Source organism: Microcebus murinus, chromosome 10 (assembly GCF_040939455.1).
Source record: "Microcebus murinus isolate Inina chromosome 10, M.murinus_Inina_mat1.0, whole genome shotgun sequence".
NCBI lineage: Eukaryota > Metazoa > Chordata > Mammalia > Primates > Cheirogaleidae > Microcebus > Microcebus murinus.
Genome location: NC_134113.1, coordinates 8844851 through 8862192, shown reverse-complemented (window position 1 = coordinate 8862192; position 17342 = coordinate 8844851). Strand labels below are relative to the sequence as shown.

Sequence of the window (17342 nt, the reverse complement as noted above, 5' to 3'; positions counted from 1 at the left end):
CACAGCTAATTTTTATCTATATATATTTTTAGTTGTCCAGCTAATTTCTATTTTTTTTTTTTTTTTTTTTTTTTTTAGTAGAGATGGGTTCTAGCTCTTGCTCAGGCTGGTCTCCAACTCCTGAGCTCAAACAATCCACCCACCCCAGCCTCCCAGAGTGCTAGGATTATAGGCGTGAGCCACTGCGTTGGCCTGGATATTCTTGATCTTTTGATTCTTCCAGATAAATTTTGGAATCAGCCCTTCAAATTCAATTTTTAAAATCCTTTTTGGATTTTGATTGCAATTGCACTGAATGAGTGGTTCTCAAGTGGGAGCAATTTTGGCCCCCAGGGGACATTTGGCAACATCGGCAGACATTTTTATTTTCACAACAGGAAGGGATTTGTACAATAGCATCCAGTGTGTAGCAGCCAGGGATGATGCTTAACATCCTATAATGCACAGCCCCCACAACAAAGAATGACCTGGCTCAAAATATCAATAGTACCAAGGTTGAGAAATTCTCCACCAAATCTAGACAATTTGGAGAGAACTGACATATTTACATTATTATTTTAATAAACATGGAATATATTTCCATTTATATAGGTCTTCTTTAATGTATTTCAATTAAGCATTATAACCTTCAGTGTACAGATCTTATATATCTTTTGTAAGATTTATTCCCTAAGATCAATACTTTTAGCTACCATAAATGGTATTTTTAAAAAACTGTTTACTATTTGTTATTGATATATAAAATATAATCTGATTTTATATATTAATGTTATAGCCAGCCACTTTGCTAAAACTCTTATTTATAATATGTTTATAGATCTTCTCGAGTTTTTTTCTATAGGAAAATCCTATCATCTAACAATAATGTTTGTTTTTTCCATTCCAATACTTATTTGCTCTTACTTGTTTTACTGTGATGGCTAGGACCTAGTACAAAGTTGAATTATAAGGAAAATGGGAATCCTTTTCTTTTATCTGACTCTAAAAGAAGTATTTCCACATTCAAAAGTATGGAAACTTATTTACATTTTTTTATTGACTTCAATGGTATTTTGATCAGAAAAAGTGGCCTATGTGATAGAGTTTTTTCAAAATGTAAATACTTTCTTTATAACAAAATCAATTATAAAATCCATATTTTAAAAAATGTTCTATATACTTCACCTATCAATAGTTGAAAGAGATGTTTTGAAATTGTCTACTATGATGGTAGATGTTTCCATTTCTTCCTGTAGTTTACCAGCTTTTGCTTTATATACCTTGAAGTTATTTTATTGGGTATATTCACATTTAGAAATGCTGTATCTTCCTGGGAAATTGAACATTTCATCATTATTCTTAATAATGCTCTTTGCTTTAAATTCTACTTTGTCTAATATCAATATAGCTACACCAGCTTTCTTCTAGTTAGTATATCCTGGTTTATATTTTTCCACAATTTGCTTTCAACCTATATGTGAATTTATACTTGCAGTATATCCATATATACTTACTTATATCTCGATTTCTTTTTCCCCAATTTGATAATCTCTGCCTTTTAACAGATGAATTTAATCTGTTGCTATTTATTGTAATTATTAATATATTTTGACTTGCTTTTAAAATTTTACTTTTTAATTTCCATTTGTCCCATTTTATCTGTTTATTGCCCTTCATGAAATTTTAAATTTTTTCCTCATTCCACTTGTTCACCACTTGTTTGTAATTTATTCACTCTATTTCTCTTCTTTTAGAGCCTATTAAGTTCATCGTGCACATTTAAAAGTTTAGAATCATATGTTAACTTTCTCTCAAAAAATACGAGGGCTTTTAGAATACAAGGGCTTTTACAACTCTGCTGAGCCACTCACCCCCAACTTACATACAATGGCTACCCACTATTTTAGCTGTCTTTTTTAACTCAAAAATTAGACATTATTTTATACAGAAAATGTTTATTTTTTACATGTTTACCATTTGTTCATCATTCTCACTTGCATTTCCAACCATCTTTCTGGAATAAGTTTCCTCTTTTTGAAGTACATCCCTTAATCCAGGTCTCATGATAGTAAACTCTCAGTTTTTTATTCATCTATAAATAACTATTTCATCCTCATCCTTAAATGACAGCTTTGCTGGGTATGCAATTACAGGCTGTTACTTGGTCTTAGCATTTTGAAGATACTGTATCACTGTCATCTGGCCTCCACTATAGCTGATGAAGAGAGTTTCCTGACATGGTAACTGTCATTCCTTTGTAGCAGTATCCTCCATATGGCTTAACAGAACTTTCATATTTTTCATTTTCTTTGGACATATCTTCTAGTTCACTAAGTTTTTCAGTTCAGAGGTATTCTCATTTCTATGAGTTCTCTTTTATCCAAATTCAACCATTCAGTCCTAATAATCTCTTGATAACTGGTGATATATGCAATTAATCATTTATTTAAATAAATAGCTGTTATACATCCTGAATCTGACTTTAGCAATATCTACAATCTTTGGGAAACTAAATATGTTCTTTGCTGCTTACTTTCTCCTGGTTTGGTGATATTGGATTGTGAGGTCATTGCTTGACTTAAACTGGTGAAAATCCTAAGGACCTAATTTGTGAATTGAGTAGGTTTTCTTCTTGCATAGACAACTACCTGGGACCACTTCAGCCCCTGAGGATCTGGGTTCAGCATAGTAATCCAAGGCTTTCCTTCCTAACATTCAAGACAGGCCCCATTTCATTTTCTGAACTACCGAAAACTTCCCTTAAACAACTCAACCCCTATGGTCACATGCGGCATCCCACAGGCAGAGCTCCAAGTCACTCTGACCCCAGCTCACATGTTCTGTTCTTATTTTGTTTTATTTACTTACAGATTTATTTTAAATGTTTTTAAGGAGAAATCCTTGAAGACTTTGCATACCTCTTGTGAAGCCAGTAATGTCCCAAATAGTGTGTCATTTCCAGGCTTTGGTTATTCTGCAATAGATGGAGCTCATACTCTTATTGCCATAAGTAGACCTTTAATATTTTTACTAAAAAACAGCATATGGAGGCCAAGCTGGGAGGATCACTTGAGCCCAGGAGTTCAAGACCAGCCTGGGCAGCATACCAAGACCCCATCACTAAAAAAAAAAAAAAAATCAGCCAGGAATGGTGGTGTGTGGCTGTAGTCCTAGCTACTAGAGAGACTGAGCCTGGAAGATCACTTGAGCCCAGGAGTTTGAGGTTGCAATGAGCTATGATTGCACCACTGCACTCTAGCCTAGGTGATAGACAAGACCTGTCTCAAAACAAAACAGATTATTTTTATAAAAATAATCTCTAATTATCCATCTCTCTATAGGTATGTATAGATAGAAAGACTCCTAGAATTATATTCACCTAACATTAATATGGTTATTTCTGAATTATGAGACTGGAATTGATTGATTTTCTATAAGGCTGTATTGTTTTTATAAGAATAGAGTGATTTTCTAAAACAAAAACAAAAGAAGAATAAGCAGAATGGAAGCAAATACAGGCAATGTAGCTTAACAGCAGGGATATGTTTTGAGAAATACATTGTTAGGCAGTTTTGTAGTTGCACAAACATCATAGAGTATACTTAAAAAAACCTAGCTGATAACACATCTAGGCTACATAATATACCCTATTGCTCTAGGTTACAAACCTGCACAACATGTTTTTGTTCTAAATACTGTAGACAATTGTAACACAACAGTAAGTATTTGTGTACTTAGACATATCTAAACAGAAAAAAGGTACAATAAAAATATAGTATTATAATCTTATGGTACTACTGTCATGTACATGGTCCATTATTGACCAAAAAGTCATTATTCATGACTATATTCAAAGAGGTTAAGAGCAGTTGGTTTGGAGTGGTAGGGATTGTAAGTTATTGTTGTTTTTTTTGTACATTTTTAAATTTAAAGAAACCGCTTGACATTTACCAATGCAATTGCTTTAATAACGACTACAATTTGTATCGTAAGATCTGCCATCTTATCTGTATATGGTAAGACAACCAAGTATGACTCCATATCAACTCTGTTAGTACAAATGTTCATTTTAAGAAGTAATAACATCAACATTGATGTTTTTTATTATAAAAGCATAGCAACTACTTAGCAATATAGTAAGTCCTTACTGACAACAATAGGTTCTTGGAAACTGCAATTTCAAGTGAAACAACATACAACAAAACCAATTTTACCACAGGCCCTAATTGATGTAAACAAAAGTTAAGTTCCTACAGCATATTTCTGGTCATAAAAACATCACCAAACTTCTAAATAAAGACCAAAACACTTATAATATTAAACACTGAAATGTGAGCTATACATACATTTAAGAAAGATTAATAAAAACAAGTAACATAATTACTTACCTGCTTAGTTCAGTTCAGGGTCATGGGGTGGATGGAGCCTGCCCTAGCAGCTCGGGGTGCCAGGTGGGAACCAACCCTGGGCAAGACACCATCCCATCACAGGGAGCACACACGCAACTCCCTTACACTGGGACTACGTAAACATGCCACTTTACCTAACACACACATCTTTGGGATGTGGGAGGACATTGGAGTACCTGGAGAAGACGCACACAGACACAGGGAGAACATGCAAACTCCACACATACAACCTTGGCTGAGAATTCATTGTTTTTCTCATCAATGTTTAAAACAATGTTAAATGAAACATTATTCAAGAAACTGCTGTTTAATTTTTGGTTCAACAGCAATCATACAGTTTTTGTAGTGAAATATTTCCATGATACAGAATGCTATTACATTTAACATAGACCAGAGTAATCCTTCCTTAATACAGGGTCCAATGCAAAGAATGATTCTATAATACTAAAGAGCTCTTTATGAAAGATCAGATGACCAACATGGGTAATGTTTTGCTGATCTGATTGTAAGCAGTGTCTCTGGAGATAGTTTGTGTAATAATCATTTCCTGTAAGGAAAGAGCCTGACTCTGAAGCTCACAGCTGAGTTACAACTGTGCTTTTTGCAGGGTTCTGCATTACCATCAAACGGCAATCATCCTTCAGCCCATCTCTGACTTCAAACATCAAAATCACCTAAACAAAAACCACCCAAAGCTATCTACCAGAATTAAAACGTGGGGAAAACATTCAGGAATAGAAAAAAAAGAAGTGGTGATATGTGTATAACACTTTCTTTAAAGTACCTCTTTTCCCTTGCTAATTTACCACAAAGAAGCAAGGCACAGCTGTTCCAGTTCTACATCCTGAAAGCCTGGGAATCAGATTTTTAGCAACACATTCAATTTTACATTTCACTGTAACTAACTCAGAGACGTCTTTATATTCCTTCTGATAGAAATTTACCTGTATGATACCATCATTTGCCTCCATTTTCTCTAACTCAAATGTTAGAATAATTTTCAGTTTTTCTCTTTCTTCTCCAATATATCATCCACTTATCCATTGCCTCTATATAGTCTATCTTTAAACATTATTGTTCCCCATTTTTATAACCCTAGATCCTGGATACCTAGATTGAAACAACTCTTACAAAGCTTCCTTCAATTTGTATCTCCTTTATTTCTATACAAAGCAATAAGAATTATCTTTCACCAACAGCTGTTTTCTGTAATAAGAAAGCTAAGTTCTGTGACTAAGCTAAACATCCCTTCTGTTCTCCAAGGCCTACAATGGTTTTTAGTTGCTAGCTGTATCAAATTGAAATTTCCAAATACTGTTTATTAGGTCCCTTATGAATTGCTCTGGGTATTCTCAACTGTCAGTATTTTTCTACATATTCAAATATATTTTTTTTGTTCTATTTAGTCAGACAACCATATATTACTATGCTTAATCCACTCCTTATTTGTATTCTCTTCCATGATTATAGAGACTATTTGCTGTCCCCAATACTTATTCTCCCTATCTTCCTTAACAACACAATCTCTTCACTTTCATCTGGCCACATAGCTGCCCAGTATAACGACTGTATTTCTCAGCCTCCCTAGCAGCTAGGAGCATCCATGTGACTAAGTGCTAAACAGAAATGTGTATGCAAAATGTTATGAGCAACTTTTAACAAGTGTCGTTAAAGGGACATATATCCAACCTCTCTTCTCTCATACTGGCTAGAATGCAGATGTGATAGCTGGAGCTCAAGCAGCTATGAATCTGAAGTAGGGGATAAATGTTGAGTTTGGTAGAGCAACAAGACACAAAAAGCCCTGGATTCGACATCACAGAGAGCCATGTCAATCCTAGAATGCCTACAATGGACTATTTTAGGAGATAAATTCATATCATGTTTAAGCCTCTAGCATTTTTGTGACCTCTACTACTATCACTTGTGGATGCATCTAATTCTCACTGATCTACCCATCTTTAAAGTTTTCATTTGCTACTAGTCCTGTCACACTAAGAATACCCCCACTAAACCTTCCTATCTTTTCCCACCCCATCTCCCAAACTGTCCATTCTCTTTTTTCTATTAAAGTACAGCTACACATTCAAATGCCCATATGGAAATAGTATTGCCAAGTTTACTTAACCCAATTGCTCTTTTTGAACACAAACACACATATCTACATTAACTAATATGTATCTGTATAGACAGTAGATAAATAAAAATAAGCACTAGGTTAATTAGTATGAAATGTTTGATTTCCTTAACCACTTGGTATGAGCGTCGCCACAGATAAATGCCCACAGGCGAACGTGGACTATAGTCAACACACACAGATGAACACACACAGCAACTTTAGATGACAGCCAGGATATGAAGGCGCACAGCTGAGCATCGACTTCAGCTGACAGCCATGATATGACTTTTCTAATTTTTCATTTATCAAAATAAAATTGTGAACATTTAAAAATAATGTAATGAAAACATACAGGTATATGTTACCTATTCTGATTTACATTACAAGTAAAGCGGCCTGTAAAGTAAAACAAGCTTTCAGTGCTTTAAAGCTTTCCTCATCACACAAGAGCAAAATGGATTCGTCATCAATGCACAGCACAAACTATCGTGTGGACTATGAGTGCCGGCTGTGGGCAAGGTTTCTCGGCCTGTGAGCGCCATACTAAAGTGGTTAAGTACTAAGTTTGAAAACTGGTATCTCTGACTGTCGTGGCCCATTTACAGGACGGATGATGAACACGGGACACAAAAAGACACACAGACACACAAAAAGATGGTTACAAGACTGCAGTGCAGAACGCACCAGTCGTTTTATTTTTATACCCCCAAAATCAAAGTTAGTTCCTTGTATGTGGCCCACCCAGGCATGGCAGCAATAGCCATAAATTCTGGAACACGTAGCCTAAGGACACAGATGTCTCCTGACTCAAGGTTTCCAGGCAGTTGCTTGAGGCGCCAGGCATAGATCACAGACCGAGATTAGCAAGGTTGGGCAAGGCCGCCACGCCACCGGGGGCATTTTTGGTCCCCAGTTCCTCTTAGGCCAATCCCCTGCAGCTATGCCTGGCTTAGGTCACCCTTCCTTTGAGGGGTCTTACACGTCATTGACTACCCAGCCATCTTATGGGATTAAGCAGCAATCAAAAGAACAATGTGCTTACTGTGTGGCCTCTGGGCCTCCATTTATCATGGGGCTGGGCAGCTCTTGCCTCAATGCAGAAACTCAGGTCTATCGTTATGCCTCTAGGCAGCAACCATGTTTGTCACAAGGGCCTTGTCGCGAACACATTACTTACAAACACTCTGGGCAGAACATGTACATTACTCACTAAATTTAATTCTTAACCTAGGACAATATATGTCAGTCCCCTATATCTGACATTTCACTTTGACACTTCTTTTTTATTTTTATTGTGAAGGTACATCCTCAGTCTTTCAAACACACGTTTTGGCTTGTGATAATCTTTCAATTTTTTTTTTTTTTGAGACAGAGTTTCACTCTGTCAACCCAGATAGAGTGTAGTGGTGTCATCATAGCTCACTGCAACCTCAAACTCTTGGGCTCAAGTGATCCTCCTGCCTTAGTCTCCCCAGTAGCTGAGACTACAAGCATGTGCCATGGCACCTGGCTAATTTTTCTATTTTTAATAGAGATGGGGATCTCATTCTTGCTCAGGCAGGTCTCAAACTCCTGAGCTCAAGCACTCCTCCCGTCTTGGCCTCCCAGAGTGGTAGGATTACAGGTGTGAGCCACCATGCCTGGCCCCAATTTTTTTTTAGAGCAACTTTTGTGAAACCACAGATAACTCAAAAATTCATGTTCTTTTTGAATATGAGCTCAAATATAACTCAAAAATTCATGTTCTTTTGCATATGAGCTCATCACTGAACCAATGCAGCACAGACAGCTCGAAATATCAACAAAGTGTTTGGGAAGGATGTGGCTAATGAACGCACAGTAGGTTGATGGTTTGAGAAGTTCTGTTCTGGTGATTTTAATCTTGAAAATGAACCACATGGGCAACCTGAGACCAAGATGGATAACGATGAGCTGAAAGCTATAGCGGAAACAAATCCATCTCAACCTACGCATGAATTAGCAGCAAGGTTTGACATTACTATTCCAACGATATTGAACCATTTGAAACAAATGGGAAAGGTAAAGAAGCTGGATAGATGGGTACCACATGAACTAAACAAGCATCAGAAGAGAAATTGTCTTGAAGCTTGCCTTTCTTTGCTGTCATGACAAAAAGGTGAACCCTTTCTTCATCGTATTGTTACTTATGACGAAAATGGATTCTTTTTGACAATCGCAAGCATTTGGCACGATGGTTGCATAAAGATTAAGTGCCAAAACACAGTCCCAAACCGAATATTCATCAAAAAAAGCTAACTGTGTCTGTTTGGTGGTCCAGTGCTGGTATTATCCACTACAGCTTCATGAAACCTGGTCAATCGATTACAGCAATGTCTACTGCAACCAACTGGATGAAATGAGGATGCTTGAGATTAAGCAGCCAAGACTGGTCAACAGAGACAGGCCAATCCTCTTGCAAGACAATGCTTGACCATATGTCCCATAGACAACGCTGCTCAGACTATAGAAGCTGGACTCTCTCTGGAAGCTGGACTATAGAAGCTGGAAACTGTCTGTTATCTGCCATATTCACCAGACCTTGCACTCACTGACTACCACTTCTTCCAGGCTCTGGACCACTTCTTGCAAGGAAAAATATTCCATTCTCAACAAGCTGTGGAAACACCTTTCATGATTTCATCACCACTCACTCTTCAAGCTTCTTCACTGCTGGCATAAACAAGCTACCATTAAGATGGCAACACTGTGCCGATGGTTTAGGCGCACACTTTGATTAACTGTACTGCTTGAGATATAATAAACTACACTTTTGATTCGAACTTGGACATTTCATATTTAATGACCTAATAAGAGATTTTTTAAACAAATTTACTACAGCTTTTACATCCATACTCTAGTCACATTAAGTGGTACTCTTAACTATAGATTTTCTTCAGTGATGCTATCATTGACCAAAACTCTTTTGTAACATCTTTTATGGAAACAGACTTGAAAGCACACAGTACATCACAAGATACACACTCCACTGGAGCAGAAACACACTCGATTTGCTTACCATGCCTAGAATAGTGTCTGGCATAAGCAGCTATTCAATGTGTTTGTGGTATTAAAAAAATAAATTGTAGCGAAAGTTCATTTGAAGATGGATTGATTTTTGTAAAAACACTCAAAGGCCATTCAGAGCTCAATGTAGTAAATAAGATGTGTCACAAAGCTGGCAAATATCATTATGAAAAGAAAATCCACAATCTATGACTATAAAACAATAAACTAGAATTTCTTATATGAATCATAAAATCAGAGATGAGTTACTTCTGCATCAATTTAGGGACCCACTTCTTAAGCTTACAATTAACCAGGCCAAGTCTGCTCCAGTTTCAGAGCATCTGCCCCTACTGTTCCTACTGCCTGATACACAGGCACACCTTAAAGATACTGCAGGTTTGGTTCCAGAGCACCACAATAAAGTAAAAAATAAATAAATAAACAAAAAAACAAGTTACATGAATTTTTTGGTTTCCTAGTGTACATAAAAGTTATGTTTGCCCTATACTGCAGTCTATTAAATGTGTAATAGCATTGTCTTAAAAAATGTACATACTTTAATTAAAAATACTTTATTGCTAAAAAATTCTAATGATCATTTGAGCCTTCAGCAAGTCATAATCTTTTTGCTGGTGGAGTATTTGCCTTATTTGGTTGGGGAACCTGTGGCCTTGGGGCCAACATGTGGCCTCTGGATCCTTGAGTGCGGCCTTTTGACTGAATCCAAATTTTAGAGAACAAATCATTTTATTAAAAGGGGTGCTGCAGAGAAAAGATGAAGCCTTTCTTGCCTCCTTTGGTGCATAAAAAAGAACAATCTTGAAATCAGAAGGCCGCAGGTTCCCCATCCCCGGCAATGCTGTTTGATAGCATTTTATCCACAGTAGACCTTTTTTCAAAATTGTAGTCAGTCTTCTCAAGCCCTGCTGATGCTTCATCAATTAAACTTAAGTAATATTCTAAATCCTTTTATGGCATTTCCACAATGTTCACAGCATCTTCACCAGGAGTATATTCCATCTCAAGAAACTAGCCAGACATGATGACAGGTGCCTATAGTCCCAGCTATTCATGAGGCTGATGCAGGAAGATCACTTGAGCCCAGGAGTTAAAGGCTGAAACAAGCTTTGATTGCACCACTGCATTCCAGCCTGGGTAACAGAGCAAGACCCTGTCTCTAAAAACAGAGAGAGAGAGAAAGACAGAGAGAGAAATTACTTTCTTTACTCATCCATAAGAAGCAGCTCCTCATCCATTCAAATTTTATCATGGGATTGCAGCAATTCAGTCATATCTTCAGGCTCCACTTCTAATTGTAGTTCTCTTGCTATTTCCACCAAATCTGCAGTGGCTTCCTACACTAGAGTCTTGAACCCCTCAAAGTCATCCAAGAGGGTTTGAATTAACTACTTCCAGACTCCTGTCAATGTTGATATTTTGACCTCCTCCCATGTATCATAAATGTTCTTAAGGACATCTATTAATAGAAAGGTGAATCCTTTCAAGAAGATTTTCAATTTGCTTTGCCCAGAGCCATCAGAAGAATCACTATTCATAGCAGCTAGAGTCTTATGAAATGTATTTCTTAAATGATAAGACTTGAAAATCAGAATTATTCCTTGATCCATGGGCTACAAAATGAATATTGTGTTAGCAGGCATGCTAACAGCATTAAACTCCTTGTACATCTCCATCAGTTAATTATAAACACATCTCCATTAATTAAACATTAATCTCCTTGTACATCTCCATCAGTGTTCTTGGGTGACTAGGGGCATTGCCAATGAACAGTAATATTTTGAAAGGAATTTTAAGGGCTCTAGGATTTTCAGAATGGTAAATGATCATTGGCTTCACCTTAAAGTCACCAGCTACATTAGCTCCTAACAAGGGAGTTAGCCTATCCTTTGAAGCCAGGCATTGACTTCTCTTCTCTCGCTACGAAACTCCTATATATTATCTTCTTCCAATAGAAAGGCTATTTTGTCTACATTGAAAAATCTGTTGTTTACAGTATCTTCATTGATGATCTTAGCTGGACCACTTGCTACAGTTTCTACATCAGCACTTGCTCCTTCACCTTGCACTTTTATGTCACGGAGATGGCTTCTTTTCCTCAAACCTCATGAACCAACCATTTACTAGCTTCAAAATGTTCTTTTGCAGCTTTCTCATCTTTCTCAACCTTTATCGAATTAAAGAGAGGGTCTTGCTCTGGATTAGGCTTTGGCTTAAGGGAATGCTGTGGCTGGTTTGATCTTCCATCCAGATCTCTAAAACGTTCTCCACATCAGCAATAAGACTGTTTCACTTTCTTATCATTTGTGTGTTCACTGGAATAGCACTTTTAATTTCCTTCAAGAACCCTTTTGCATTCACAATTTGACTGTTTAGCACAAGAGTCCTAGATTTCAGCCCAGCTCAGCTTTCAACATGCCTTACTCACTAAGCTTAATCATTTCTAGTTTTTGTTTTCAAATAAGAGACATGTGACAGAGACATACCACTCCTTCTTTCACTTGAAAACTTAGAGGCTATTGTAGGGTTATTAATTGCCCTAATTTCAATACTGTTGTAGCTCAGGGAATAGGAGAGAAAGAGAGACAAGGGAACGGCCAGTCAGTGGAGCAGTGAGAACACAGGACATAGTAAACAAGTTTGCTATCTTCTATGGGCATATTTCACAGCACTCTAAAACAAATACAATAGTACCATCAAAGATCATTAATCACGGAATCATAATAACAATGAAAAAGTGTGAAATATTCTGGGAATTACCAAAATATGACACAGAGACACAAAGTACAAACATTCTATTAGAAAAATGGCACCAATAAACTTGCTGGATGCAGGGCTGCCACAAACCTGTGGAGCACAATAAAATGAGACACAGTAAAATGACATAGGCATACACATGGCCTGCTCCCTCACTTCATTCAGGTCTCTGTTTAAATATTCACTTCTTCTAAAAGGCATTCCTTCCCTCACTTCCTGACGTAACATAAAGCCATGACTATTATCCTCTGTCCCCGACGCTGCTTTCTTTCTCTTTATAGGACTCGTTACTATCTGACACGTTCACATCTATTTTCTTTATGTGACAGAGACACCCTAGTCTCTTTCATTAGAATGTTACATGATGTAGGTCAGGACTGACGATAGAAAAAACAAAAACAAAAACAAAAAAAAATAGAATGTTACATGATGAAAGGAACTTCATTTTATTCACTACTGTAGCTCCAAATTTCTGCTGAATATCCAAATTTTAAATAATAAATTCAATAATTATGTGTTTATAATGAAAAAGAAAAGAAGTGAGAAGAGAAATGGAAGAAGGAAGAACAAGAAAGGTAACAACAGCAGTAGCAAAAGAGGTGAAGAAACTCTGGGTAAGCCATAATTGGTTGTTTTGCTCTTTTACTCTGTTTTAATGTCAGTTTGAATTCAAGGCTTCCATGAGAAAATTTCAGGATGGGTTGCTGTCACTTTGAAGATTTATTTCAAAAGAAATGGGTACTCTAAAGAAATACTGTCCACCACTTTTAGAAGCATTTGGGTAGTATCACTACTATAATTGTGATGGCCACCTCTTTGAATGTCTATCTCCCCGATCCACAAGTACAAACTGAATGAGTATTTGAGGACTCTTAACTAAGAGATGTACTTGAATGAATTTTAGCATGATCAGTTTGTGTTGGTATTACTATTAACATTTTTAAATTTCCATACTTAACTGACATTTGGAATTATCTATTCATACTGACTACCCGAAGCTCTTTTAGGATTTTGCTTAACAATGTCTTAGCTCAGAATGCTATAACAAAGGATCATAGAATGGGTGGCTTATATACAACAAAAATTTATTTCTCACAGTTCTGGAGGCTGGAAGTCCAAGATTAGGGTGCTAGTATGATTGGTCAGGTTCTGGTTCAGAGTCCTCTTCCAGACTATAGACTGCTGAGTTGTTGTATCCTCACATGACAGAAAGAAGGTGAGATAGCTCTCTGGAGTCTTCTTCATAAGGGCATGCATCCCTTTCATGGGACCCCCACCCTTATGACCTAACCACCTCCCAAAGGCCCTACCTCCAAATACCATCACACTGGGGATTCGATTTCAACATAGGAATTTTGGGGTGACACAAAGATTCAGTTCATAACAATAGACTTACATGATAAAGCTAGGAGGCAAGCCTCTGAAGATACTTGGTACTATATTACTCCTACTGTGAACTCCATTTAAGGCACAAAGTTTAGTTCCTTTCAATGGTCAGCTGTGTATATCACATTTCATTAATGTTTTTGCTTCTTCAAATTGTCCATTCCTCATACATAATTTATCAACAGAGTTTGTACTAGAGAAGTTAGAGCAAAATGACATTCTTTTAAGTTTTAGCAAATTTGGCAGAAAAGACAATACCATTTTCGTGCTGATTTCTATTATAATATTACAAATAAATTCCTTTTTTAAAAAAGTTCAGTAGTCCAGATATAAAGTTTTAGACAAAGGAAAGAGTAAAAAGTATTGTCTTGGAAGAATTTTTAGAGAACCTTTAGGATTTTGAGGCACATTCCAGAAAATTTCAATTTCTTGATTTATAGGATCAAATAGTATCCATGCACACATACCCAGACACCTAGTCTCAGAAAACAATATTCCTTCACATTCTATTTACAAATAAAATCTTGTAATTGAATCACATCTTTGTTCTCTACAGTATGAAGTCTAATATAGTAATAATAGTACTAATATAGTATTAATAATTTAGTAATAAAACATAGTATTTTATGCTTTTTAACTATTCTTAAATGATATCTATTGCACATTAGGCCGATGTTTATTATACGCACTTTTATTACGTAGCCTTGCAACCTTAAGAAGCTTATGCTTCTTCTCTGAAGCAGGAACTTCTGGTGTAGGGGCAGAAGCACATGCTGTTGGTGAGTTACCTGTACCAGGTAATTTTTTAGGAAATGTCATAGAGTAGGAGGTACGCCATCTCGTCCGACATGCCACATCCCTCTCTTTATGTAGCAACTGTTCATCCATCAGCAATGTTATGACTTGCTTAGATTTTTCTCGAATATAATAACCTGAAAAATACATTGAATCTGCTTAGAAAAGGAAATACTAGTTAAGGGTATAATCACTTTTTATTCTATAGAAAATTAAGAAAAAATAAAAATGTGAGCAGTGAAAAAACCTATAGCAAATAAGGAATTGTCAATAACTTAAAGTTTAAGTAGTAAACTCATTAATACATGATAAAACCGTATCATATGTTGGCATTATATTTTTCACTTTAAACACATTATTGGATTTTCCTTTTAAAAGCAATATACACTCTGCAATAATTAAACAACATAGGTATACAAAGAGGAGGAATTAATTAGATCTAGATATACTGCCCTAGATATATGACCATGACATATGGCTAAAGATTTAAAGCAATATACATAGTACAGTTCAAAGCTGTAAAGCACAGGGGAAAACAAAACACCATATACATACGTGGAAGAAAGAAGTAAGTAGAGAAATACATAGATTGCTATGGGTTGAATGGATCCCTCCAAAATTCAGGTGCTACTAATGTGATAGTATTAAGAGGTGGGGCCTTTAAGAGGTGATTAGGGTATTAGGACTCCTCTTCTGTGAATAGGATAAAGGCCCCGATAAAAGAAAACACTAGTCTCTTGCTTGCCTTCCACCTCTGTCATGCAAGGACACAGCATTCCTCCCCTCCAGAGGATGCCGCATCCAGTCCCCATCTTGGGAGTTCAGAGCAACTGCCACCAGACAACCAAACCTGCAGTGTCTTGACCTTGGACACTCAGCCTCCAGAACCGTGAGAAAATAAATTTCTGTTCTTTATAAATTTATTCAGACTGTGGTATTCTGTTATAGCAGCACAAACAACTGACAGACAGGCACATATGCAGGCAGGCAGATTGTGTGCTCACAACGTTGTTAATATCTGTTGCATTAAAGGTGTACAATTGGGGTGAGACAAAAAAAGGGAGTACAGTTGGCTTTTGACATACATCCTATCAAAAAAACTTGTTGCCATTAATAGACAGAGCACAGTCAAAGACCAGAATTGCAGTGATGGCTCTGCCTTATCCGGCTGTGTGACTTTGAGCCAGTTGGATGATCTGTCTGGACCTGAGCCTATCTGAAAAGCAGTTCATCCATTCAGTTTAATTCACAGATATAAAAGTACACTGTAACCTATAACTCATTCAAATATAGGGCATTAGTATTATTTTCAACCTTCTCCCACAAGAAATGATAAAGGAAATCACCTACCTCTCTGTATCTTGGGACCAACCCACATAAATACATTAGGTCTTCCCAAGCCACCTTCCAGAAGTAAACCAAAAGGTCCATTAAAGATCCACTAGTATGTTTATTTCGGCCTCCAGTTATGATGAATTAAAGTATTAATGTTTCCTAACTATAATTTACTAGCAATAGGCGTAATGAGAAATGGTCAAATTCAGGGTATATTTAGATGACAGGGGCCAACAAACAATGTTCTCTAACTGCCAGTCATTTCATTAAGATTGATACCGACAGTGTCAGAAATCTTTGCTTGGGGGAGGGGGTCATGGGCAATATATGTAGCCTTAACACTTGTACCCCCATAAAATAAAAAATAAAAAAAAGAAACCTTTGCTCAATTTGCCATCTTTTCCAAGATTATTTTATATAATTTCACTTCTTAGTCATTTATTTCTTCCAAATTTATTTTATAACTATTTCAAATCTTATCATTCTAAATGCTCATAACTTCCTATGATTAGTTTGTAGTCCACAATCAAAAAATCCCACAATGTTTTGGGTTACCACAGTGTCATATGATAAACAGAAGTCTGCTGTGAATTTTAGCCTTTGAGGCCAATATGTCAGACACTGTCTTTCCCCTGGAAAATTGACATAGCTTGGTTTTGGAGACATAAAAAATACGTTTTCCCATTCTTAACCTCAGGAACTCATCTTCTTCCCTTTTCCCCCTCACTGCCTCTACTCTAGCCACCCCAGTACCTTATTCTGCAATCCTACTGTGCTCTTCATCCACTTAGAGCCATGTACTGGCAGTTGCTTCTGCCAGGAACTCTTTGCTTGGCTAGATTCATTCAGGTCTCTACTGAAATGTCACCCCAGAGAAGCCTTCCTTCTGCCCACCCTCGCCAAAACAGCCCCACCCCTATCACTCTCTATTCCCTTAGCCTGCTTTTTTTTTCCACCTTGGTATTTATCACTACTTAATATTATATATTCATTGTTGTTTGTTTCCTCCAAGAATATAAACTCCATGAGGGCAGAGAAGTCTAGAAGAGTGCTTGACACATAATAGATGTTTACTGAGTGAATTAATCAGTAAAGGAACAAACTACCAGAAAGTCTCTAATTTTCCCTTGACATAGTGCAAAACATAGTGCAAATGGCACCAGATTGATGAAAAATACTGAGAGCCAATTTACAACTTAGCTGCCTAAAAAGTCGCTTATCCTTAAATAATTTCTTACAACACTCCTATAATTAGGTTAGAACTATTATAGAAATTATAAGACAGATGTGGAATACTCTCCTGGGAGTCTGTGTGCATTGGTGCACTTTAAGGGCAGCTGCAACAGTTCTGAAAGACAAGCAGTTACACCAAGCAGAAGGCCAGCTGCAATGGTGAAGGACCTCTCCCAGAGCATCAGGACCCCTCCTTGAGGTAGCAGTCAGCAGCATCAGCAAGGTCAGGCCACAGCAGTTTACCAAAAATAGGGAAGAAATCACCCAGAAGAAAGCTTCTGGCC

The 17342-nt window shown here is 36.9% G+C and overlaps 1 protein-coding gene across 1 annotated transcript in view; it reads right to left on the bottom strand.

The window, feature by feature from the left end:
- The window catches only part of ENTHD1 (ENTH domain containing 1), a 142761-nt gene that overhangs the window by 104993 nt on the left and 20426 nt on the right, over positions 1–17342 (bottom strand). The window contains exon 3 of the mRNA XM_012741869.3: positions 14385–14627. Coding sequence (XP_012597323.2) covers positions 14385–14627 — 243 coding nt within the window. The remainder of the gene's footprint in view (positions 1–14384; positions 14628–17342) is intronic.